This window comes from Erythrolamprus reginae, chromosome 1 (assembly GCF_031021105.1).
Source record: "Erythrolamprus reginae isolate rEryReg1 chromosome 1, rEryReg1.hap1, whole genome shotgun sequence".
Taxonomy (NCBI): domain Eukaryota; kingdom Metazoa; phylum Chordata; class Lepidosauria; order Squamata; family Dipsadidae; genus Erythrolamprus; species Erythrolamprus reginae.
In genome coordinates this window covers 372,076,617-372,102,511 of record NC_091950.1, presented here as the reverse complement: position 1 = coordinate 372,102,511, position 25,895 = coordinate 372,076,617, and the positions used below count along the sequence as shown (strand labels likewise).

The window sequence follows — 25,895 nt, the reverse complement described above, 5'->3', positions numbered from 1 at the left end:
AGAAGATCAAGGAATGTAAACAGTTATATGTTTTTTTTGTAAGGATGTTGTTTAATGGAAAATTTCAAGCCACTTAAAAAGCATAATTCTATCCTAACATAAAATTTATAAATTTTATAGAGGATAAATAAATACGATATGAAACAAGATTCATTTTAGACTTCTCTGAGTATCCTTTTTTAATTAGCTATCGAGATGGCATTTTTTTGTCGATGCATTTAAATATAATTGCAAACCTTCTTTTATACACAATTTAATAAATACTTGCACTCCACAAAGATACTTTCCACTGATGTTTTGTTTTGCTGGAATGAAGAGTCACAAGACATGGAAGGATCAGTAATCTTTAATAAAGTATCAGTGTCAAAATACATTTCTTTATTGAATTAAAAGTTGCCATACAGTTACAAGATTATCAATAAAGAATTCAACAATAGAGAGAACATGAAATAATTATGACAATAGTTATGGTTAATATTATAAGCATAGTCTCCCTCTCCCTCAGTGTATTTTTAGTAAAAGGTTAGGGTAAACACTTTAATGCTGAAACTACAAATAAAAATAAAGTAACAATATATGAGTGCCATTCAGGCACACAGCTCTTTATCACAAAAGAGCTGTTTTGCTTCAACCACTTTAGCTCCAGAGATGTCACTGTAAATCAGCAGCTTAATGTGGATATTTTTAATGTTTCTTCCAAAATTAAAACTTTATTATGATAATTGAAAATCTGATCCAATCCAAACTCATATATGAGAGTCACATTAAGTAAAATTAAATTTGCTGCTAAATATATTTTAGTTGAAGCTGTAATACATTGCATTTTTTTGAACATATGCATTATGACAAACTATATATATATATAAACAATACTTCAATGCTTTATAAGTCCTAATTTTTAAATACAATATTCTGATAAAACACTCTTCCTGCAGATCTGAAATTATGCCATATACTTAATTAGTTGTGAACGTATTATGGTAGTCTTCCTCCACATGATATCCTCCTGATATAAAGTATTGTGGGTTCTGTATTTTTTAAAATTGTAATCAACGTTGGAGAGTACCAAGTTGAAAAAGGGTATATTATGATGGGTACCCTTTGAGAAATTCTTCCTGAAATCTGCATGGCTTTAGGCAAACGCTTGGAAATGCAAATTTATACATGTCTTTCCAAAATTATGTCCTTTCTCTTTCAGCAGGGCATAGATATAGAATTATATTTGATGGTTGAGTTTGTACTTCATGTGAATCTAGAATGTACATTTTTCAGCGGCATGGGACACATTTTGTCTCTGGACCACTTGCTTAATAATTTTTAATTTAGGCCGCTACTTTTAGATGAGACAGACGATATTCCTGTCATCAATTCTGAAGATTCAATTTTCAGTCCGAATAATTTCTGGAATTGGGGGAGTTGTATACCTCTTTATCCTTTGCCATAAAGATTGCTTTGACTGGCCCCAATTTTCCCTCTGCCTTATAAAATCTCACCTGTAGATGCTAACATCTTGAGTGGAAGACACGCTCCAGAATTTTCTTTCACAAGCGTTTGCCCTTGGTACAATGTAGTGAGCTGTTGAAAAATGATTTAAAATCCTTGATGAAAAAATTGGGGAACAGAATAACCTCCCTAGTGTGAGTATTTCAACATGGAGAGGAACAAAAAGAACCAGGGCATCTTTACAGCATTTCTGACTGAGTCTTTCCACCCCATTCATTATGGAATCAATAAACAAAAGTGTAATGGCTTTACAAAAAAAGGATCCCTGAGCAGACCTCATTCCTGAACACATTTCACTCTGAAATCTTTCTGTAAGCAACTTCTTTCATGAGTTTACCTAGCTTGAAGAACTCTTTTCCAAAAATGCAAGCAAAATCTATTTACATCACATTTAATCTGTTTTCTCCTTTTCCATTAACTTAGCTTTGGCTAGATGGAGCACTTGTCAAAAGTTCTAATTCTGTGTAAGGCAGATAGGCAACAGCTAAGGGTTTACAAGGACCTTCAATGACGAACACACAAAGTTCTAGCAGAGTTTTATATCTCTCACGTAGAAAGAATGGGAGCCATATTTTGTAGCAAATATGGACGAAGCAGTTTAAGGCACTTCAGCAGTAAACCACAAATAAATATAGGCCTGAAACTCTCCTTTCCCCCTTCAAAAGGTAGTAATGTTAGTCAAGATAATAAATAGGATTTTGAGGAAAGCTTGGCTACATCTTGAACCCTATGGTCTTCAATGAACCGTAAATATTAACACACTTGTCTTTATGAGGGCAATGAGCACAAGGAATAGAGTAAAACTGTTTTAATTTCTAAGGGTAGAATTTAATGCCATGTAAGTATGGTTCCACTTATACAACAGGAGTTGTTTTCCTCTCTGATTTTTCCCAGGGGCATAGAGTCCTCACTCCTTCCAACAACTTGCTCTGAAGTGTTTCCCCATGACCCCATTCTCCAATGAAACCAGTTTTACTCTAAGAGAAATCTCTGTTTTTTAAAATTTCAATTGGTTGCTAATTTGCACAAGATAATCATCTAAGCAGGTGAGACTTCAGCATCAGGTAACATCATCACATTTCCTGATTCACTGACTCTACCTTGGCCTTCTAAAGCTTGTTTTAAAATTTAAAGGGTGTGCAACTGTTTTTGTGTCAAGCATCACATTAAACCTTGGGCAAGCTGGCGGCAGCTCTCTAATATGATGTCATTTCATTTACATCTAAACTGAATTCAAATTAAAATAATAAACACAACTGATCTCTACTTGCACATTTAATCACTTTACTTTGTCTTATTAAATATTGCTGTTTGGTAACAGCTTTGGGAGGTCTCTAAGGATTGGGTCCAAAGTTTTTTGGGGACAGATAAGACCTTAGGGCCTTAGTACACACCTGTTCTATGGTTTTAATAAATAAATTTAAATCTGCTAAGTTCCTGGAGCTTATATTATTACTGAATTGAATATACAGCTATTCCTGTTTATTCAGTAAAGGCAAACAGGACCACATGGAATGAAATGGACTCCTTCTAGTTAAATAAATTCCTGAGCACCAATATGTTTTCTTATAGTGTTTCTGAAAATTCAGAATGGTCTTTTGAAAACCTACTAAAAGATTATTTGCATGGAAAGATTATCAGCGTTAAGGTATATTTTTAAAAAAGTGACAAAAATATCAATTGCACCAGAGTCTAAAATATTTTCTATAGCATAATAAGCAAGCAAACAAACAAACAAGCAAATGTATTTATTTCTGAACACAAATTGGTAGTGTGAAGGATGTGGCTGGCTAGCTGAGAGGGAAAAACAAAAGCCTAAACTACAATTAGCAGTGTTAATGATAATCTTCAGATAATTCCTGTCATAGCATAACAAAACAATGGAACTGGAAAAAAGAATCCCAAAGAAGCATTCATAATTCAGCCTCTATCTTAAAAGATATTATAAAGTACCAGTATGTATGTGATAAATATTTAACCCAGACAAAACTATCAAATCAGCATGGTGGTTGTGTGAAAACATTATGGCATTAAAAACATATACAATAATACAGGTGATTAGTATTTTTATGACTATCCCCAATTCTCTTTTAAATTATTGACTTAATTAGACAGATTCCGCAGAATTAATTCTCATCTAAATGAGATAGAATGCAATAGTTCTATTATTTTGGATCCTTTTCTGAAATACATAGTTAAAACCTAAAAAGTCAGCAACTTTGCCACTTATTTCAATTTAGGAAAACATTGAATTGTGGGAGTTCTCTTAAGATCAGGGGAAGAAGGCACTTTCCGTATTGTTTAAATCCATGGCAGGGATTGGCCGGAAAGCTTTGGTTCTTCAATACACAACACCAAAAGCATCCCTCTTTAAAGCTAAATCAGGATAAGTTGTGAAGCAGAGTCTCTATGCTGCATGACTTTAAGATAATTTGCAATGTTACAGAGGAAGCAGGAACTAAATGACCCATTCTTACATATGCTTCATTTTTTGTTCTTGATATGCATAGCTTTTGAATACTATTGCAAACCATTTTTGGGTTACCGGAACATTAAGTTTTAAATGAGGACACTGACCCAAACATTAAATCAGACTACAATTTTCACAGGGATTAGGCAACACAGCAGTTAACTTGTAGAATTAACAGCAATTTTTCTCTTATTTTTGGATTTGTGAAAAAATTGAAGCTTGTATTCCTTTGCACACTAGAAAATTTAAGAAACAGTTTGGGAATGGAATGGCCATGTAGGTCCTCTGTTTGAAAAAGGCAGTGCTGACTACCATCAAGGAAAATATTTATTTCACTTAATCTTTGGCAAAAAAACAAGGACACAGTTACAATAAATTGAGCCAAAGTATTACAATTGCAGGCATTAGCACACACAAAGCCTTCTTCTTTTTTAATTAGCATGAATATTGAGGAAATTTCAGAACATATAAATTACACACAGCAAATGGGAATAATATAATATAAATTTTCTAAGGAACACTTTATTGGAATAAAAGGAAAAACACAGTAGATGCATACTTCTTTTAAAGCAAATAAGAAAGTGAGTTAACTTTTCAGAAAGGCCACTATTTGGTAAAGTGGACAAGTTCAACAAGTAAATAAAATCTTGTAAAAATGTAAATTGGTATTAGAAATTGTCTACTTGCAAAAATATATTTTAAAACTGCAGCTGCTTGGAACAATATCAGCCCCAGGGGGGGAGGGGGGCTCCCAGATTTGCTCAAGTGGCTTGGTCAAGAGCTTGAAGCAAGTCGCCTCCCTGCAGAAGTGTCGAACTGCCCATCACCGGGACGTTAACCTCACAGTCATATCGGGTTAATTCTGGCAACAAATAAGGTTCAAAGGAAGGCCCAAGCAGACGACTTGCAACTCCTGAGGGGGGAAAACAACAACAACATAAATAATAATGCAGAAGCTGAGCAATATATTTCATACACAAAGGGTGTTAGCAGCAGGATTGAACTTAAAAAAAAGTCACATTAGCACAAAATAAGTTTTTTAAAAAAAAGCTATGAAAGCTCAATGTGAAGTGATATCCTTATATATATATCCTATATATATATATATATATATATATATATATATATATATATATATATATATATATATATATATATATATATATATATATCCATATATTCTACATGGCATCAGACCAGAATACCTTCGGGACCACCTTCTGCTGCACGAATCCCAGAGACCAATTAGGTCACACAGAGCTGGCCTTCTCTGGGTCCCGTCAACAAAACAATGTCGTCTGGTGGGCCCCAGGAGAAGAGCCTTCTCTGTGGTGGTCCCAGCTCCCCCTGGAGATCAGGACTGCCCCCACCCTCCTTGCCTTTCACAAACTACTGAAAACCCACCTATGCTGCGATACTGCATCCTAACCATTGTGCCATTCCAGCTCCTATGATCAGACATGGCTTCCTGACCCTTTCCCATTTCATTTTATGTTTGGTTTAATTGGATGGTATGACTGTTTTATAATGGGTTTTTATAATTGTTTTAATATTAGATTTGCGCTTTGTATTTGTTGTGAGCTGCTCCGAGTCGGAGAGGGGCGGCATACAAGTCTAATAAATTATTATTATTATTATTATTATTATTATTATTATTATTATTATTATTATATAGTTAATTAAATAGGGATTGAATAATAAGTGAGCAAAGAAGTCAGAGGCACAAAGCGAAAACTATTGTAAAAATTAAAACTATTAAAGGTCTGGAAACTGTTTTTAGACTCAAATGCTAGATGAATGGTTTCCTCCCTATTCTAACATTTCTCCAGTTAATATTAGGTTCACTGTCTATGGAGATTCTCAGACATGTTTTCCCAAAGTTGCTTTTTTCAAAAGGCAGCTGAAAATTCCCCCCTTTAAAGATGTTTCACTTTTCATCCAAGAAACATGTTCAGTTCTGGTTGAATGACGGAAATGGAAGGATTTATATTCCTTGCATAGATTAATTTATATACCTGAATTCCCACATTGAGTCAAATCCTTCCATTCCCACCATTCAGACAGAATTGAAAAAGCTTCTTGGATGAGAAGTGAAACATCTTCAAGGAAAACCCCCCGAAGTAAGTCCAGTTATCTTTTGAAAAAGCACCTTTGGGATATCAGGCCCACTTATCCCTGTTTCCATTTCTGAAATATTTATTCTTGCCCAGTTTTCCAGCACCTCTAGTTATTTATAAAACAGTGATGATTTTGACTTATGTCAACCATCATATAGGTTTTTCTATAACCAGTTTATTAACTAAGAGGGATTAATAAAATTAAAAGAGACAGTCTGGTCTAGTGGTTAAGGCACCAGGCTAGAAGGCTGTGAGTTCAAGTTTCACCTTAGCCTTGAAAGCCAGCTGGGTGATCCTGAGCCAATCATTCTCTCCCAGCCCAACTCACCTCACAGGATTGTTGTGAGGAATAATAGGAGGAGGGAGGAGGATTACATGAGGCTGTCATCTTACTTGTAAAAATAATACAGGTCGGATATGAATATGAATAGGATTAGGAATAGAAAGAGAGGAGAGGAGATCCAAGAGGAGATTAGCAACTGAGTTTTATTTATATGAGACTTTATAGAAAAATCTTCAACTTATTTCTTCAGTGGATTGCTCATGGTACCACCTCAGTTACAGGTTAGATTAAGGGTTTATTAAACTGATGGTGTTGATATATAATGATCAAAATTAAGTAGATTTACTTGATATAATTTGGTTTCTTTTCTTTCCTTGGGAATAGTATGGTTATGATAATATCTTGTAAGATTTGGATGATAAAGTATGGATAATTAATATTTAAGATTAAATAACTTTTCTTTTTGAAGGGCAATTAGTATATGATAAGGGTAAAGAAATTTTAAGAGGTAAATAAAGATGTATGACAATTGAAAAAAATCACTTTGGCCTAAATGTAATAAAATTTAATAGATAAGTGAAAGCAAATAGATGAGATGTAATAGCAAATAGTATTGTAAGTTTGTATATTCATATTTGTATATTCAGGTGATAAAAGTAAAGGAGGCAGCATATTGTTGGATGATAAATACCGAATATAAATGTAAATTCATTGTATTGTATTGAAGATCGAAGGTATTTGATATTGCACTGTTTAAAAGTGGAGGAAAATAAAAAACTTTTATCCACAAAAAGATTATTTTCAACATCTCAGAGAAAGAATCCACCCCACCTGCTAAAGGACTCGTATCTTTCTTAACAGCAAAATTTTCATTACTGTATGTATGTAATCTTTCTAAAATTGATACTTACCTGACATCCTATAAGCTTGTGATACGCTGAAGTCCTGATAAGGGGTTTTGTAAAAAGGTGGAGAGTACACAGCTTTGAAATTATTTGCAGAGTTGCCAGAGGACAGGGGTAGATCTTGCTGTTGTTGCTGCATCACATGCGCTGGCTGGCCTGGGCATCTTTGTAGGTTATAAATAAACTTATCTACAATTAAAAAATTAAAAATTGGCTTTTAAAATACTATTAGAAACAGAATGCTGCACATAGCCAAGCTTATATTTTGCCTGGGAAAGTATTTGTGTGTGACGATGGTGGTGGGACAGATATCCCATGTTTTCATAAGACAGTTTCAGGAATGATGAATTAGTCTCTACGGATACATTCCAGATTGCAAGCATCTGCAGAAGGAAATTAAGCTGCCACTAGAGTCAATTTAATGGCAATCATCACTTCATAATATCTTAAGTTACAAAGATTTTTCAAGGTTAGAACTAGTTTATATATACATATAATAGGCAGTAATGGAAGATGGAGCTATGTATACGCATGAGTAGATTAGATATTAACAATGAATTCATGCATCCAGTTTTTATTCATACGTAATGTGGAGATATTCTTACTCTTGCCAAAGGTCATTGAAAGATGGTTGAAAAACCTAAAGGTTTTTTTTACATGACAACTGGGTAATGACCTTGTGAATATATGATACTGAAAAGTAGGTAGGACATAAGCGCTTTGGATGATGATGATGATGATGATGATGATTGTTCTTATATACTTTTATTCATTAAACATGAAACTCAGTCAATTGAACATTTAAAAATGTATTGTAAATATTATTGACTGGCACTGATGGTTGATACTGATTGCTGCCAACAATAACAGTAACAGCAACAGCAACAACAACAATAATAATAATAATAGTTGTTGGTGTTTATTATGACCCATCTCTTCTAATCCTAGAGGAGGTAAATGGCCAACACATGGCTAGTCGCTGTTATGCATTTGTCTAAGCTTCTTTTTAAAATATTTAAATTATGACTCATATTTCATGGTAACTGACAATACACTTTAATCATGTGCTTTGTGAAAAATATTTTTTTCCCTATCCATCCAGAATTTCATACCATTTAGAATTGCTGGATCACTCCTGGTTCTGAATTACAGAAACCAATGTCAGATATTGTCATTGGACCTGCCTGTACATTTATCAGAAGTATCTGAATTTTCACTGTGTGAAATAACACTAGATAAGACTGTCCAGCACTCTAATTCAGCACAACTTTTACTTTTATTAGATTAGATTTGTATGCCGCCCCTCTCTGAAGACTCGGGGCGGCTCACAACAACAACAATACAATATACAGAGTACAAATCTGTTCTGCCAGGCCTTCCATCCCCTGTCTTAGTGTTTCTCTCTTATTAGTATCATGTATATAAATATTGTTATAACATTGTATACCACCTGTTCTGCCGGGCTCTCTGGTAGGAGCCTCCCGAAAATTCAAGGGTACAAATTTCAGACACATACACATTTGAAAATTCAAAACAATGTTATTTATCCCAAAAATCAAAATAAACTAAGCACTCTTTTTGTATTGCAAAGAGCACTCATCCCAAAACAACCAGGTAGTCTGTACAATTTCCCTTAAGCAGTCATTAAGTACTTAGCTAGCAGCTGTGAAGAAACTTCACACCCCTTCTTCTTCCAATGAAGTGAGACACGCACACACATTGCTCTGCTTTGGTTTCAAAGGCGTGAAAAATCAACAAAGTCCAGAAAACAGCAACACATGATTCCTGAAGAACTGCGATCAGATACTCTTTCACAATGGCCAAACACACACGCTGCTATTTATAGCAGCAGCCCTAATTACTGGAGCCCCACCCAACCACAGGTGGCCTCATTTTCTCTTGTAATAATCCTTCAGTTGTTGTCTCCTATGCATCACTCTACACATGCGTGGATGTGTCATTAATTCTTGTTCAGAATCCAAGGACGATACAGATGATTGATCTCCTCCTGGGCTGTCTGCCAAACTCCCCTCTTCCCTGTCACTCATGCTTCCTTGGTCAGAGGAGGCTTCATTGACAGATTCAATCGGGAGCAAAACAGGCCTGCGGCATGTGGATGTCTCCCCCACATCCACCTGCACATTCCTTGGGGCAGGAGCTGGGCCAGAGCTAACCACAACACAAATCCAATATAAATTTTAAGAATGATGAAGCAGAGCATAGATAAGGTAGCATAGAATTTGGTAAATATGAAAGACAAAGCATGCACATACCTCTGTTACATATTTTTTGGTAGTTTGCTCACAGCCACCAAACAGTGACCCATCCTACTATGTGTGTTTTATTTTGGTCGTATATGAACCCTGGTGGAACAGTGGTTAGAATACAATATTGCAGGCTGACTCTGCATTCTACTGTTAGGAGTTTGACTCAGCTTCCATCCTTCTGAAGTCAGGAAAATGAGGACCCAGATTGTTGGGGACAATATGCTAACATTTGTAAACTGATCAGAGAGTGCTGTAAAGTATTATGGGATGGTATATAAGTAAAAATGCTATTGCTATGTTACCAATTTATAAAAATTCTTACCATTAAGGACACTTGTGCTGAGTGACTTCTTTTCTGAAAGCAATGCACAATTTTCACCTCTGAGAATTTTCATTCTTTTCAACATTAAGTGGGTTGGATTAAGGCCGGATATGTCCTCTTGTGTCTAATGGTAGGTAAAGTAAAATACGAAGACATAAGCTACTCAAAGAATAAAACTTGTACACCCTTACATTTGAAACCATGAAAGACAAAATACAGTGATCAGTCATAATAAATTTACCCCATTCAGATGTTGAAACGTTTGGTCCTCATAATCTAACGGACGCTTCAACTTCAGACTGTTGGCAAGAGCTATTCGGGCTGGATTTATATCTATGCCACGCTGCCCAAAACTTTCCAGTGATCTATCAAAACAAACCATTTTTAAATATTAAGTTGAAACTGGCTTTATTTTAATTTAGAGAAATGTGACATGCTGGTCTGAGAAATCTTTTCTTTTCAGATATGTTCCTATATCAATGGTTAAAACAGAAGCTTGCAAGACAAAAGTGCCTAGTAGTTGAGAACAGAGATTCATAATTGGCACAATGATAAACATTAAATAATGATAAACATTAATAAGTTGTGTCAATGTTAATAAAAATTGAAACATTTCTGTAAAATGTCCTATCAGAAAGCTAAAATGGAAAGAACAGAGTGAGCTGTGCAAATTGATAATAGCACTTTATTTAACTATTGACCAACAACTGTTTTCTGCAGTTAGTTTCCATTGCTTAAGTACTGTTGACTTTCTGGTGGGGGAAAATCACTAGCTTGCGCCACAGACATTCACTCATTGATACCCAATGTCAACATTAGCAGCTTTTTTAATCTCTAAAGTTAATAAATCGTGCAAAGATAAATGGTGGTCTGGGAGTTGCTTCAAAACCACCTCCTCTATTTATTTTTTTAATAATGATTTTATTTGTCAGATTTATATATTGTTCTTGGACAGAACCTCAGAAATTCAACATTTATTTATTTATTTGATTTCTATGCCATCTTTCTCCTGCGACTCAGGTGGCTCATAACATGTCAAAATCAAAATAAAATTTACAGATTAAAACCCCATAATTAAGAGCCATAGAGCCATAAATCATCCATCACAAATTTATTCATTTATTCATTTTTATTTTTACGTGAAAAGACCTCCCTTTGCTTGCGGCGCCGCTGCGGCGTCCTTTTTCGTAAAAATAATATTTTTTTTTACATGAAAAGATTTCCCTTTGAAGGAGCTGAGAAATTCCTCCCACGAAGAGATTCTGGGGGCGGAGCTTTGATGTCACATATACCAGCAGGTTGCTAAGGACACCAAGGTGATCACTTCCTGGATTCCATGGAATACAGGAAGTGATCACCTTGGCGTACTTAGCAGCCTGCCGGTATATGTGACGTCAAAGCTCCGCCCCGAAATCTCTTAGTGGGATTCCCCAGCTCCTTTTGTGCTTCCATCCCAGCCTCCCGACCGCTCCCTAGTGTTTGCCTTCCTCCGCCACCACCGGCATACGGCTCCTCCTCCTCTTCTCAGCAGAGGACAGCCGGGCAGTGGCTTTTGTGGTGTTTGGCACGAATGCCGAACCGAAGCACGAATTAAAAAAAACAATCGGTTTTGGGTCCGGCACGCCGAACACCACAAAATTCGGCACAGACCTGAATTGTGCAGGTTTGGTTCACCCAACACTAATCTTCACCCAGAGAGTCAAACAACACTCATTGTTTCCTGAAGTTTTCCCCTTTTCTATTTGGATGAAAGGATGGCTCTAATGAAAGAAGTGGAATCCTTACTCAGCTGCAGGATTAGAAAAAGAGTTGTTGTACACATACACTGTGCAAATACTCTCACAGTATGTGAGCACTTTTTAAAGTGTTTTTTTTTAATGAAGAGATATGATTATGTGCCATGAAGTCATTTTCAACTTCTAGCACATAATCTCTTTAATTGCAGCTCTGATAACTTCTTTTAAAAATAGGCATTACAAAACCATGACCTTCCTCTGACCCTTTGACAAATAGTTTTGCTGGGAACTTTCTATTTTTATATGATAATAAGCTGTGCTCTGATATTTTTGTTTTGCCATTAAGGCATATTGTATTTTTCATTTCTTCTTTCTGATTCAACCACTTGCCTCCACAAGCATGAATGTATGTGTGAAATGAAAAATCTAGCCATTATTTTGCTGAATTTAAACTGTTTTTGTCTATTAGCACAGAAAATCCTTTTCTGTGTTGAATTACCTTTTTCTATCTGTGCTTTTGCTGGGCAAATGCAGTGATGGAGGGTCTGATGCAGAGCTTGTTAAAGACTTATGGCTGATTCCTCTCCATTTTGTTGGCACATACTGTAATGGTGGGTCAGGCGGCCACTGTGTATTTGGTCTCCCACCCATTGAAGACAGTGGAGTGTTGGCTTGTGCATAATAGGGCAGCAAGAATGAGGATGGTTGACTCCCATGGTTGAAGAATGCCAGTGGCAGAGTCCCTTGGCCCGCTGGCATGCTTTTGTCAGATCCTGGCTGGCAATATTTCTCTGGCAGGAAGTCGCTTTGGGAAGAGGGAGCGAGCGGTTGGAAAAGACTGCTCATGTTACTTAAGCTATGCTGGGGAAGCTGGACATTTTCACACAGAGGATGCTCCTCTTGACAAATAGGGCTCAGCTGGAAATCTTCTCCATCCATGGGAATATAAGGAGCCAAAGTCTCAAGATCCAGTTCATTGAAGTCACTCTGTCCAATGAAAATTAAAAAGAGCGGGGTAATGAAGAAAAACAAATGTATTTATTTTATTTTATTTATTTTTTATTTGTTTGTTTTGTCAAGTACATATTGGAGATATGTAAGATATAATAACATTCATATACATGATACTAGTAACAAGAAAAAATAAGAAGAAACATTAGATATAATAATATTCATATGCAAGGTACTGGTAAAAAATAAAAGAAACATTAGGACAGGGGACGGAAGGCACGCTGCTGTACTTATGCAGAAACAGACCATTTGCTAACAACTGGTGAGGCCAATAAGCCCATTTTTCACTTTCCCAATATTGACCTCTTAGGAATCGGGAGAGGTCAACAGTGGATAGTCTAAGGGTAAAGTTTTGGGGTTTAGGAGATTATATTACAGAGTTACTACAATTTAAAAGTAGATACTACAATTTAAAAGTAGAAAACTAGAATCCCTCTCATGTCCCAGAACAATGTCTAAGGCAGTGATGGTGAACCTTTTTTTCCCTTGGATGCCGAAAGCGCATGTGCACACCCATAACTGCACATGCTGGCAGAACAGGGAGGGGACGAAAATTGTCTCTCCTGCCCCCTGGAAGTCCTCTGGAGACTATAGCACAATGACAGAGAATGATGGAAGTTGTACCGTCTGTCAGACATGTTATAGGAAGTTATATATGCCATATAAAGAGCCCCTAACCTGACACTGCCAGATTGAAAAGTCCAGTCTAGAGAAATGGAAATGATTTTTCCATAATATCTCTCCCATTAATGCAGAACCCCTGCACTATAACTGCTTCCCATTTTAATGAATAAGAGCAGTAGGCAGCGACTCTTAGGTCTGCACAGAAGAAACTGAAACAACATGCTGTTCTGAGTTTTGGTTTGATGCTCATTTATTTCTGGTGTCTCTTACCTGTGAATTGCATTGATTCTTGGCATCTGTGTCCATGGCAAAAAGCTTCTCAATCATCTCTATCTTCAGGTCTTCATCTAAAGAAGTGTAATAATCTCCTGGGCTACTTGGCTTTAGGATGAAACGAGAAAACAGACTATCAGCAAGTACACCAATGGCTGTAATACAGTTATTTATTTATTTATTTATTTATTTATTTATTTATTTATTTATTTATTTATTTATTTATTTATTTGATTTTTAAAATTTTATTTATTTATTTATTTATTTATTCATTCATTCATTCATTCATTCATTCATTCATTCATTCATTCATTTTTTATGCTGCCCTTCTCCTTAGACTCAGGGCGGCTTACAACATGTTAGCAATAACACTTTTTTAACAGAGCTAGGCTATTGCCCCCACAATTTGGGTCCTCATTTTACCCAGCTCGGAAGGATGGAAGGCTGAGTCAACCTTGAGCTGGTGATGAGATTTGAACTGCTGACCTGCAGATCTACAGTCAGCTTCAGTGGCCTGCAGTACAGCACTCTACCTGCTGCGCCACCCCGGCTCATACATTTATGCCACCCTTCTCCTTAGATGCATAGCTGCATAGAATGAAAAATCAGAAGGCCAACTGCCCTGATACTCCCAGTTTTTTTAAGCGCTTGGAGATGCAAAGCTGTGCCCTGCTTCACATTCAAAATATGGTGCAAAAGCAATGACAGAAACAGAGAATGCTCAATTGTGCTTTATTTCCTCCTTCTGCTGATTCAGGAACCAGGGCTGATTTAGCTAAAACTCCAGTGAGTGAGAGAATCATAAACTGGCTGCCTTTGCTTTCTGGCCAGGCTGATATATATAATCAGATGAGATAATAGGAAATGTTTGCATTTCTGAATGGTAGAAACTCAATTATTTTCTGTTGTTCCACCCCCCTCCAAGGCGAAGTAAACATTTTGCGCCCCCACAACTCTCTGCTGGAACTATTTGCAATATCCAGCACGTTTTTTCTGAAAAAACTCAAGCAGCTCATCAGTGTGGTTGGGGTGTAATGTGTTTAAGTGACACCTTAATTTGTTTGGCTTCATGCTGTTTGCTGCCAACATTTTTGGACACAGTAAGTATACCAGTCTTTCCTCGTCTCCCACCGTAGTCACAATGAAGCCCATCGCTATATATTCTTCGTCATATTTCCTCATCTTGGCTTTTGGGGGACTTACATTTGCCACATTATCTCCGTCTCTCCCCTTCTTTCTTTTCATCCCTGTTACATATTTTTCTGTGGTGTCCCTTAAGGGTCTGTTATATGCACTTCATATCTCTTACTCTTTGCTGTGTGCTATTGCTGTGTGCAAAAAACCCCTATTCCCTGTGGCAAAAAAAGAGCATATTCCCCAGGGTCACATGCCCCCCCCGCATTGCTCTGTGCCTGCCCTAGTGGGGGGTCCGCCCCACTATTTGAGAACCACTGCTGTATGGGAACATTCTTTTTCCTGATCTTGCCTTTGCATTTGCTGGTGACTTTTCATATTACCTTCTTAAGGTTTAGGAATGGCTGCTCCCTTTCTAAGGTCTCTCCCTCCTCTCTCCCCCTCTCCCTCCCTCTCTCTCATTCTCCCTCCCTCTCCCCACCCTCTCTGTGTATGTGTGGATTCTCTGAAAATGTCATTCCTTTTCTCTCATTTTTATGTCCTGATTGAAGCAGGATTACACCAAACTAATCTCACTCACCATCAACCTTTGATATTGGTTGTGGGTTCAGTGGATAAAGGCAACTGGAAGTAATTCCTTTTTAAAACAAACAAACAAACCTATTTCTACTATAATTCCAGTTAGTGCTGGTAGGAAACTCCCCCCCACCAACTTCAGAGATGGCAATGCTGCTGTATTTCAATGCAAAGTTCTTTCTTACAGTGGAACAGCTGCTATTGCTGCTTGCACTGGGCGTGCTGCTGCCAGGCGCCGCTTGAGGCAAGGTAAATGACGGCACAGTCACTTTTTCAGTCTGAGATGCCTGGTTCTTCCCTTCTGGAGCCCACTGAGTGTTTGGAGTCATCACAGCTTTGTTGTAGGTAGGAATTTCCTCAAACGTTTGCGTTCCTGAAATTGAGGCAAGCAAGGTCAGTTCATCCTTGGTACTAGCAATCCTAGTACAGTGATACCTCATCTTACAAACCCCTCGTCATACAAACTTGTCAAGATACAAACCCAGGGTTTAAGATTTTTTTGCCTCTTCTTCCAAATTATTTTCACCTTACAAACCTAAACCACTGACACTGGGATGCCCCGCCTCCAGACTTCTGTTGCCAGTGAAGTGCCCATTTTTGTGCTGCTGGGGTTCGAAACACCACCTCCGGACTTCCATACTTTTGTGATGCTGCAGGGGAATCCCAGCAGCGCAAAAATCGGTGCTTCGATGGCAATGGAAGTCCGGAGGTGGGGTTTCCAAGTGAGGGGAGCCTCAGCGGAATTGCAGCATCACAAAAACATGGAAGTCTGGAGGTGGGGTTTCCCATGGAGGGGAGCCTCAAGGGAATCCCAGCAGTGCAAAAACGGGCCCTTCGGCTGGCAAAAGGGGTGAGGTTTGGGCTTGCATGCATTAATTGCTTTTCCATTGATTCCTATGGGAAACATTGTTTTGTCTTACAAACTTCTCACCTTACAAACCTCATCCCCGAACCAATTAAGTTCGTAAGACGAGGTATCACTGTACTTTGTTTTGAAAAAGAAAACGAGTTGGGAAATATATTCAGATGAGGAAGCTTATCTTACTCCCCAAATAGCGAATAGCTAAATTTTAATCTAGTGAGAGATATTAAGCTTCATTCAATGGTCACTAATGTTTCTTTTGTTAAGTGTGAAGTCATTGATATGTCAACAACTGACTTTCTTTAATCAATCATCAAGAATTAAAATATCCACAGTTAGAGTAATAATCAGTATGAAACATAACAATAATTAGCAATTCATCCATCATCTATTAACTGTGTTTATCTGATACTTTGTGGGAGATGCTGTAATCTACTAACTCTCTAGTGGTTAACTATATACAAACGCAAGATGATTTTCACCACTTATTCTTCCAAAATTTTACTAACCAAAGTCAAGAGAAATAATTGCGTCGCCTGGTGTTGGCGCCAGCTGAGCAAGTTCTTCTGGTTCTTCCTTCAGCTTGGTGAATAAGAAGTCACTCTTATCAGCCACTGGAATTCCATGGTCATATATAGAGCTCATGGCCATCATATGAGGCTTAAACAGTGATTCTGTCTGATCCATGGAGAATACAATGTCGTTGTTCTCTATTTCACTAACAAGATAAAGTGTTAGATATTTTGTATTATGGAAGACGTATTCATGTAAATACAAAGGATTACAATAAGAGAGTTAACCAAAGATCTGTGGACAACTAGATATTGTTGGCTTATAACCATTTCTGGTTCTGGGATTCTGCAACAAAATCTGCAGGGGCACAGTTTCCCCACTCCAGGCTTGCCCTGTTATACAGAATTATATAGAATAACAGAGTTGGAAGGGACTTTGGAGGTCTTCTAGTCCAACCCTCTGCTTAGGCAGGAAACCCTACACCACTTCAGACAAATGGTTATCCAATCTCTTCTTAAAAACTTCTTGTCCTGCCCTCAAGTGCTTTGCAGAATAGCTTTACTCCCTCTTCTTTGTGGCATACCCTGAGATATTAGAACACTGCTATCATGTCTCCCCCTGGTCCTTCTTTTCATTAAACTAGACATATCCAGTTCCTACAACTGTTCTTCATATACTGTATTTTAGCCTCCAGTTCAGAGGTGGTTTCCTCCCAGTTTTGACCTGTTTGCTTGAACTGGGAGCAATCCACTGGTGATGTCACAATGACATGATGGAACTGGTTCTGTTGGTGCTGTTCCATGGATGCCACCATCGGGTTTTTTGGGGAAATTTTTAATATTTTTTTTAAAAATCTGTTTTTTTTCTTCTGCGCATGTGCAGAAGCCGAGCTTCCAGCACTATCTTGTTTTTATCTTTTGTGGGGGAATTTTTTTATATTTTTCAGTATTGCAAAGCACCCCCACAGCCACACAGAGCAGGAGGAAGCGAACCAGCAGTGAGGTATGTTACAACCCAGTTCTGCTCCAGTTCCCTAATTGTCTTTGTTGCTCTTCTCTACACTCTTTCTAGAGTCTCCACATCTGTCGTGGTGACCAAAACTGGATGCAGTATTCCAAGTGTGGCCTTACCAAGGCCTTATAAAGTGGTATTAACACTTCAGGTGATCTTGATTCTATCCCTCTGTTAATGCAGCCTAAAACTGTGTTGGCTTTTTTGGCAGCTGCTGCACACTGCTGGCTCATATTTAGATGATTTATTTATTTGAGTAATTTGGAAATAGCTTCATAAAAAGTGTCTAGAGAGATTTCCAGTCATCCAGGAAATGGCTGTCTCAAATATGCTTTCTCAAAAGGCAACGGGTAGTGATGGGCGAACTGAACCTGCACAATTCGGGTCTGTACCGAATTTTGCGGTGTTCGGTATGCTGAACACGAATCCGAAATTTTTTCAAACTTCAGGCAAAGTTCGGGGTCGTGTTCGGCGTTTGGAGCTTTCACATCACCGGCAGGTTGCTAAGGACACCAAGGTGATCACTTCCTGGATTCCATGGAATCCAGGAAGTGATCACCTTGGTGTCCTTAGCAACCTGCTGGTGACGTCAAAGCTCCGCCCTCGGAATCTCTTAGTGGGAGGGATTCCCTGTTCGAGTTCGAGTTTAGGTTCAGTTCGGGTTCGGCCGAATTTTGCGTAAAGTTTGTCCGAACATACCGAACCCGAACACCATTGGGTTTGCCCATCACTAGCAACGGGACTTTTTTTTTCCATTGAGGAAGAAATTATACTTCTTATCCAAGAAATGTCTTTCAGGTCAGTTCAGTTCCCACCATTCAGTCAGAACTGAAGAAGCTTCTTGGATGAAAAGTGAAACATCTTCCTCAAGGAAAAAAAGCATCTTTGAGACATCTCACAGAAACATGCAAAACTGCTCTGATAATGTTACTTCTTCAACCATTCTCATTTAACTAGCTTTCTTCGGGATTTTAGAATGCCTTACCTTAGAACATAGTTTACGCAAATTATGCATTGGGGCTGCAAGTTCCGAGTATTATAGATGACTGTCCCTTGAGTCTCAAGCCACACATAACCACCATGCTTGGCAAGCATGCGATACTGCCCTGTAATCACTTGACCTTTTCCACATACTGGAGAAAGAAAAGGAAAGGGAAAGGTGCAAAGAAGAGCAATTGCATTTCAATATCATTTTCCATTATTATGGCACCTTGCTAAAACCATCAGAAATTTGTGGCATCAGAGATCTGTTAAAGCGTTCATTCACTTGTAACAAAGTAAGGAACAGCAAGACAATGTAAGGGCCCACTTCAGTTCTCGACTCTTGCAAGCTTCCAATTGAAGTGGGCCCAATGGTGCATCTTCTAAGGGAGGAGAAAAGTCTGATGAGAGAAATCAGCCATCTCCATTATTCCCATTGACATTTCTATTTCTATCTGGCAGAAGTCAAGTCTTTGATGGATTTGGGTACTTCAATATGACTTCTGGGGCAGTTTCCCAAGGATCATAGAATTCACTTGATCGCATCCTTGATACTGGAGGCAGTTTCCAGCATTGGATTCCCTTGAAGCTGGCTTAATTCTGATTTAGATAAGAATTTAGGCACATTGAACCAGTAGAAGTATAAGTATAGTTACAACCAATGATAGGCTATGCAAACATCAAAAGAACAACAACAGAGGCAAGAAAAACAATTGTTGCTTGACAGGTTTGTAAATAATAATAATAATAATAATAATAATAATAATAATAATAATAATAATTTATTGGATTTTTATGCTGCCCCTCTCTGCAGACTTTAGATTTTAAATAATAATAATTAGATTTTAAATAATATTGATTTGATTTATTATTATTTTCATTCATTCATTCATTCATTCATTCATTCATTCATTCATTCATTCATTCATTCATTCATTCATTCATTCAATTTTTATGCCGCCCTTCTCCTTAGACTCAGGGCGGCTTACAACATGTTAGCAATAGCACTTTTTTAACAGAGCCAGCATATTGCCCCCACAATACGGGTGCTCATTTTACCCACCTCAGAAGGATGGAAGGCTGAGTCAACCTTGAGCCGGTGATGAGATTTGAACCGCTGACCTTCAGATCTACAAGTCAGCTTCAGTGGCCTGCAGTACAGCACTCTACCTGCTACGCCACCTCGGCTCATTATAAATAGTTTTGTATTAATTGTAAATCATATTGGGAACTATTATAAGAGAAACCTGATATATAAAATAACCAAGCCAGCAAATTTTGCTTTGAGGAAAGATAAAAGTCCTGCTCCAAATCAGTAATTAGAAATACCTCCCTCCCAGCTTGACATTATAAATACTGCAAAATTCTTGTACTATTTAAATCCCAGCTTTCAAAATACTTTACACAATTTTGCAAATGGAAAATCTGAGAGGCTCTAATTCTGAGACTTGCTTCTGAGTAGATTCATCAAATTATATTATTATAATTCATAACAATGTGGTGTTATGATTGAGATTCTAGGACTAGAACTGGCAAAATCCATGTTACGGTCTCTCCTTAGCTAGGGAAACTGACTAGATATTTATGGGCCAATTTCTCTCCCAGCTCAACCTATCATACTTACAGTATTTTGTTGTGATAAAAATGCAAGCATCGAGTGATATGTAACCCATCTTGAGTTCCCATTTAGTGTAAACAGATGTTTCTAAGGAACTGCTTAATAAACAAGACTATTATAGAAACAATTGCCTGGGACTTTTCTGAGATAATGATAGATTCTTTTTAAGGTGAACAAATAGCCATACTAAATCTTTTGTTTATGTATAATCTACAAAGAGCTCCTCTAATGTTTTTATTGCATCCCTTTATTGGTGAAGTTCTGCATTCAGAATAATCTTGCTCTTAAAGAGATTATATTTTGATTATTAGATTAGTGAGGTGCATAAACAAAAAAAAGTCAAAGATTTTGTCTGAAAACCATTTAAGCAAATGGCTTCTGTATGCCTGTGAAACATTATTACATGGAATTCTTAATAGAGAACTCATTAAGGCATCATCGTGTGATGTGCCTGTTACATTACTCAGAGGAGTTTTAGTGCTTTCATCTTTAAAAGAAAACAAGTCACACCATGTTCTGATACAACAAGTTGCTGTTACAAATGTGTCAGTGGAGAATGATATCTAAGAGTGGATAAATAATTCTTTCATTTTGGGCCAACTGAAGGTCAGCTGATCATTACAAAAAGGGAAACACATCTTCTTCCATACAATCTCACATGCTATTAGTCTAAGGTGACCAAACGTCCCACATTCAGCGGGACAGTCACGCTTTTTAGCAATTTGTCCCAAGTCCCGGGGCATTTTTAAAAAGTCTTGATTTTTTCTCCCCCCCCTTTTATTTTTCTTTCTTTCTTTTTATTTGCTCACTTCCCTCTACACCTTCCTCTTCCACTGTTGCTCGCTCCTCGCCCCCAGCTCAACACCTTCCTGTGGCCACTGCCCTGGGGCTTGCTGGCTGCAACAGCAAAGGCAGGGAAAGAAAAGGGAAGCGTGGCCGAGGCGTTCACCCCACTGCTGCTCTGACATCCCATCCACTGTGCTTGGGGACAGGCGGAGGGACAGAGCAGCGTTTGCGCCAGGCGGGAAAACCCATCTGCTCACCAGCTCGCCCGGCGAATAAAGGTGTGTTTGTCTCGGCCCAGCATTTTTCCTTGCCTTCACCCCAGTGCCACGAATGAAGAGACTGAGCGCGCTCTCTCATTGATGGTTGGGAGAGAGAGCAAGAGACAGAGAGAGCAAGAGGGAGAGAGAAAGAGAGAGAGAAAGAAAGCAAGAGGGAGAGAGAAAGAGAGAGAGAAAGAGAGAGAAAGAGAGAGTGAGAGAAAGAGAGAGAGAAAGAGGGGGAGAGAGCAAGAGAGAGAGCAAGAGAGCAAGAGGGGTAGAGAGCAAGAGAGAGAGAGAGCAAGAGAGAGAGAAAGCAAGCAAGAGAGAGAGAGCAAGTGACAGAGAGAGCGAGAGAGAGAGAGCAAGACACACACACACAGAGAGAGCAAGAGACAGAGAATGAGAGAGAAAGACAGAGGGAGAAAAATAAAGAGAGAGAGTGAGTGAGAGAGACAGCAAGAGAGAGAGAGCAAGAGAAAGAGAGAAATAAAGTAAGAGAGAGTATTTTTTTGTAAATTTTTTTGGCTAAACTTTTTTTTAGCCCCCCTGCCCCCCCCGCCCCCACTCAATGGTGTCCCTCTTTCCCAATCTTAAAATCTGGTCACTTTATATTAGTCATCTTTAATAAATTGGGTGTTAGCAAGAAATTTGGCCTTCCATCGCTCACTTGCAATTTCTGGTAAATTATAAACAAGCTTAAAAAATACTGTTATTAATTTGCAATTAGGAGTGAACTCTGAAATGGGATGAGGAGACTCTTGCAAAACAGGAGTCTGGGAACACCTTTTCAAGTAACTGAAGTTGTTAAAAAGGCTGAAAAGTTTGCAGTTCTCTTGAATAATTCAGTTTAGACTATAGTCAAATGCAGACTTCATGTTTTTAATACAAGCTCTTTTCCCTCTCCCCTATGCCTTTTGATTAGTTTACAATCTTGTCTGGAGTTTTGATAACTGGAAATCCTGTGAGTTGGCTTATTAAAGATACTGCCCTAACATACTGAATTTAGAATGCTGCTTCCCGTCCCTCCTCTGATTCAAGTTTTCACAATGAACTGTAGACATAAATAGCTGAATTTCTGGAAGAAGTCTAGTCTGTGATGCTATTGTTAAATTCAGAAGTGGTTACCATAAACCAGGAAGCAGGAACATGCATTAGATTAAGCCATATCCTAAATCAAGCTGATTGGAAAAAAATACAATGCTAAATCAAAGCTGGGCTCCTTTAAATCTAAATGATCTTCACAACAATTCAGAGCACATTGCATTATCACTTTGTCCTGTGTCTATGATTTGGACTATTTGCACAACACACAATGTAATCTGGGTCCTCATTTTACAGATCTTGGGAGGATGGAAGGCTGAGTCAACCTTGAGCCTGGTGAGATTTGAACTGTCAAATTGTAGGCAGCCGTCAGCCAGCAGAAGCAGCCTGCAGTACTGCATTCTAATCACTGCGCCACTGAGGCTGGTACTACCAAATCTTGTATGCTTTTCTCTTTCTCTTTCCTGATACCTTTCAATATTCCAATTTTTCCAAGAATACTCTCATGACGGTTTTTGGAGACCTCACCTACAAAATGATATTGGAGATATTTGTTCTGGAGACCTCACCTACAAAAAGATATTGATAAAATTGAACGGGTCCAAAGACGGGCTACTAATATGGTAGAAGGTCTTAAGCATAAAACGTATCAGGAAAGACTTAATGAACTCAATCTGTATAGTCTGGAGGACAGAAGGAAAAGGGGGGACATGATTGAAACATTTAAATATGTTAAAGGGTTAAATAAAGTTCAGGAGAGAAATGTTTTTAATAGGAAAGTGAACACAAGAACAAGGGGGGGGCACAATCTGAGGTTAGTTGGGGGGAAGATCAGAAGCAACGTGAGAAGATATTATTTTACTGCAAGAGTCGTAGATGCTTGGAACAAACTTCCAGCAGACGTGGTTGGTAAATCCACAGTAACTGAATTTAAACATGCCTGGGATAAACATAGATCCATCCTAAGATAAAATACAGGAAATAGTATAAGGGAAGTCTAGATGGACCACCTTTTTCTGCCATCAATCTTCTATGTTTCTATGTTTCTATGTTTCCTACTCCATAGCAATTGTTTTGGGACATTCTGCCTCCCTCCCCAAGGGTGGGTTCTAACTTATCTTGCAATCCAAAACATTTTTTTAAAGTCAAAAACAAGATGGCAACGCATGTGCAGTGCTGAAAACTCAGATCCTGTGCGTGCGCAGAAGGAAAAAAATGGAAAAAAATCCCTTCCCCTGACAACTCTTCCCAATCTTTTTTTTTTTTTTTTAAAGCTGGCAGCGTCCATGGACAGGCACTGAGAGAACTGGTTCCATGATGTCACTGTGACATCAGCAGCAGTTTGCTACCGGTTCTATAGAACCGGTGCAAACCGGGAGGAACCCACCTTTGCCCCCTCTTCTTTTACTTCTTCTTTTAATTCAGATTAAGGAAAGTGATTTCATATTTTTTTTTAAAGCAAATATTCTTCATCTGCATAAATTTGAATGTTTACATTTTTATACAACTATGCAGATAAACATGCAATTAAGGTACATTAAACTACAACTTCACAGCTCAAATTACAGCATGATCTTCTACTTCCTTACTCGCTAAACTATAGAGCACTTTGTAGCTTACCTCTACCCAGATGTTATTTCTAGATCTTATCCCTTCACAGTTGCATATTCATGCACACAGTAGTCCTTAGTTTACAACTACAACTGGGATTGGAATTTTGGTTGCTGAGCAATGCACTAGTGAGCAAGTCATCTCATGATCAAACCCAATTTTATGACCAATTTTATTGCAGTTGTTAAGTGAATCATATAGTTGTTAAGTAAATCATGTGATCGTCAAGCGATTCTGGCTCCCCCAATTGACTTTGCTTGTGAGAAACCAACATGAAAGTTTACACATCACATTCACATGATTGCAAAATGCTGGAACTGTCAAAAATGGGAGCCAGTTGCCAAGTGCCCAATTAAGATGATTGTTGGTGGTGGTGTGACAGTCATAAATCTGAGGACAGAACATAAGTGACTTTTTTCTCAGGCCATTGTAATTTATTTATTTATTTATTTATTTATTTATTTATTTATTATTTAGATTTGTATGCCGCTCCTCTCCGCGGACTCGGGGCGGCTCACAGCAAAATATAGCAAATCGTAACAAATCCAAATAAATTTAAAATATTTTAAAAAGTTTAAAAAGAACCCCATTTACTAACAAGCACACACACAAACATACCATGCATAAATTGTACATGCCTGGGGGAGGTGTTTCAGTTCCCCCATGCCTGACGGCAAAGGTGGGTTTTAAGGAGTTTACGGAAGGCAGGGAGAGTAGGGGCAGTTCTAATCTCTGGGGGGAGTTTGTTCCAGAGAGTCGGGGCCGCCACAGAGAAGGCTCTTCCCCTGGGGCCCGCCAACCGACATTGTTTAGTTGACGGGACCCAGAGAAGGCCCACTCTGTGGGACCTAATCAGTCGCTGGGATTCGTGCGGCAGAAGGCGGTCTCGGAGATATTCTGGTCCAGTGCCATGAAGGGCTTTAAAGGTCATAACCAACACTTTGAATTGTGACCGGAAATTGATCGGCAGCCAATGCAAACTGCGGAGTGATGGCGAAACATGGGCATACCTAGGTAAGCCCATGACTGCTCTCGCAGCTGCATTCTGCATGATCTGAAGTTTCCGAACACTTTTCAAAGGTAGCCCCATGTAGAGAGCATTACAGTAGTCGGACCTCGAGGTGATGAGGGCATGAGTGACTGTGAGCAATGAGTCCCGGTCCAGATAGGGCCGCAACTGGTGCACCAGGCGAACCTGGGCAAACACCCCCCTCGCCACAGCTGAAAGATGGTTCTCTAATGTGAGCTGTGGATCGAGGAGGACGCCCAAGTTGCGGACCCTTTCCGAGGGGGTCAGTAATTCCCCCCCCCCCCAGGGTAATGGACGGACAGATGGAATTGTCCTTCGGAGGCAAAACCCACAGCCACTCCGTCTTATCCAGGTTGAGTTTGAGTCTGTTGACACCCATCCAGGCCCCAACAGCCTCCAGACACCGGCACATCACTTCCACTGCTTCGTTGACTGGACACGGACCCATGTTAAATAAAAGGTTGTTAGGGATAGCTGTGCTATTGAATATAATTTCCTAGCTTAAAAGACTATAATTGTTTTAAACAGCAAAGATACATATAGGCTAGCTTAAAAAAAAGAAGGCCAGCAACCAAAATGAATGATAGAACTCAGCAGGATCAGTACAGATTAAAAATTGAAACATAAATTTGTATTAGTATTAATACTGTTTGGATAATTCTATGAGGACATATAAGAGAAAAGATTCTCTCTCTCTCTTTTCCCATATCACATATTCAATAAAATGTAAATGTATTTATTATTAATTTATTTTCTCCCCACCATGATTATATTTATAAAGAACTCAAGGCGGTAAATAGAGATAGTACTCCATCCACCTTCTATTTTTCCCACAACAACATCCCTGGGAGGAAAAGGCTGGGATGAGAGAAGGAGTAGACAAAGTCACATGTCTAAAGTGAGACGAGAACTCATTGTTTGCTAGTATCTAGTTTGGTGCCAAATTTAATTAATTAATTAA

At 38.4% G+C, this 25,895-nt stretch overlaps 1 protein-coding gene across 2 annotated transcripts in view; it reads right to left on the bottom strand.

Moving 5' to 3' along the window:
• Positions 1-330: 330 nt before the first annotated feature.
• Positions 331-25,895, bottom strand: part of EPAS1 (endothelial PAS domain protein 1) — a 133,039-nt gene continuing 107,474 nt past the window's right edge. For both annotated transcript variants that reach the window (XM_070734574.1, XM_070734573.1), the window contains exons 8-16: positions 18,593-18,740; positions 16,593-16,801; positions 15,407-15,594; positions 13,509-13,619; positions 12,103-12,590; positions 10,109-10,232; positions 9,868-9,991; positions 7,285-7,467; positions 331-4,886 (exon numbers count right to left, since the gene is read on the bottom strand). In XM_070734574.1, the coding sequence (XP_070590675.1) occupies positions 4,735-4,886; positions 7,285-7,467; positions 9,868-9,991; positions 10,109-10,232; positions 12,103-12,590; positions 13,509-13,619; positions 15,407-15,594; positions 16,593-16,801; positions 18,593-18,740 (1,727 nt within the window). In that variant the 3' untranslated portion in view covers positions 331-4,734. The remainder of the gene's footprint in view (positions 4,887-7,284; positions 7,468-9,867; positions 9,992-10,108; positions 10,233-12,102; positions 12,591-13,508; positions 13,620-15,406; positions 15,595-16,592; positions 16,802-18,592; positions 18,741-25,895) is intronic.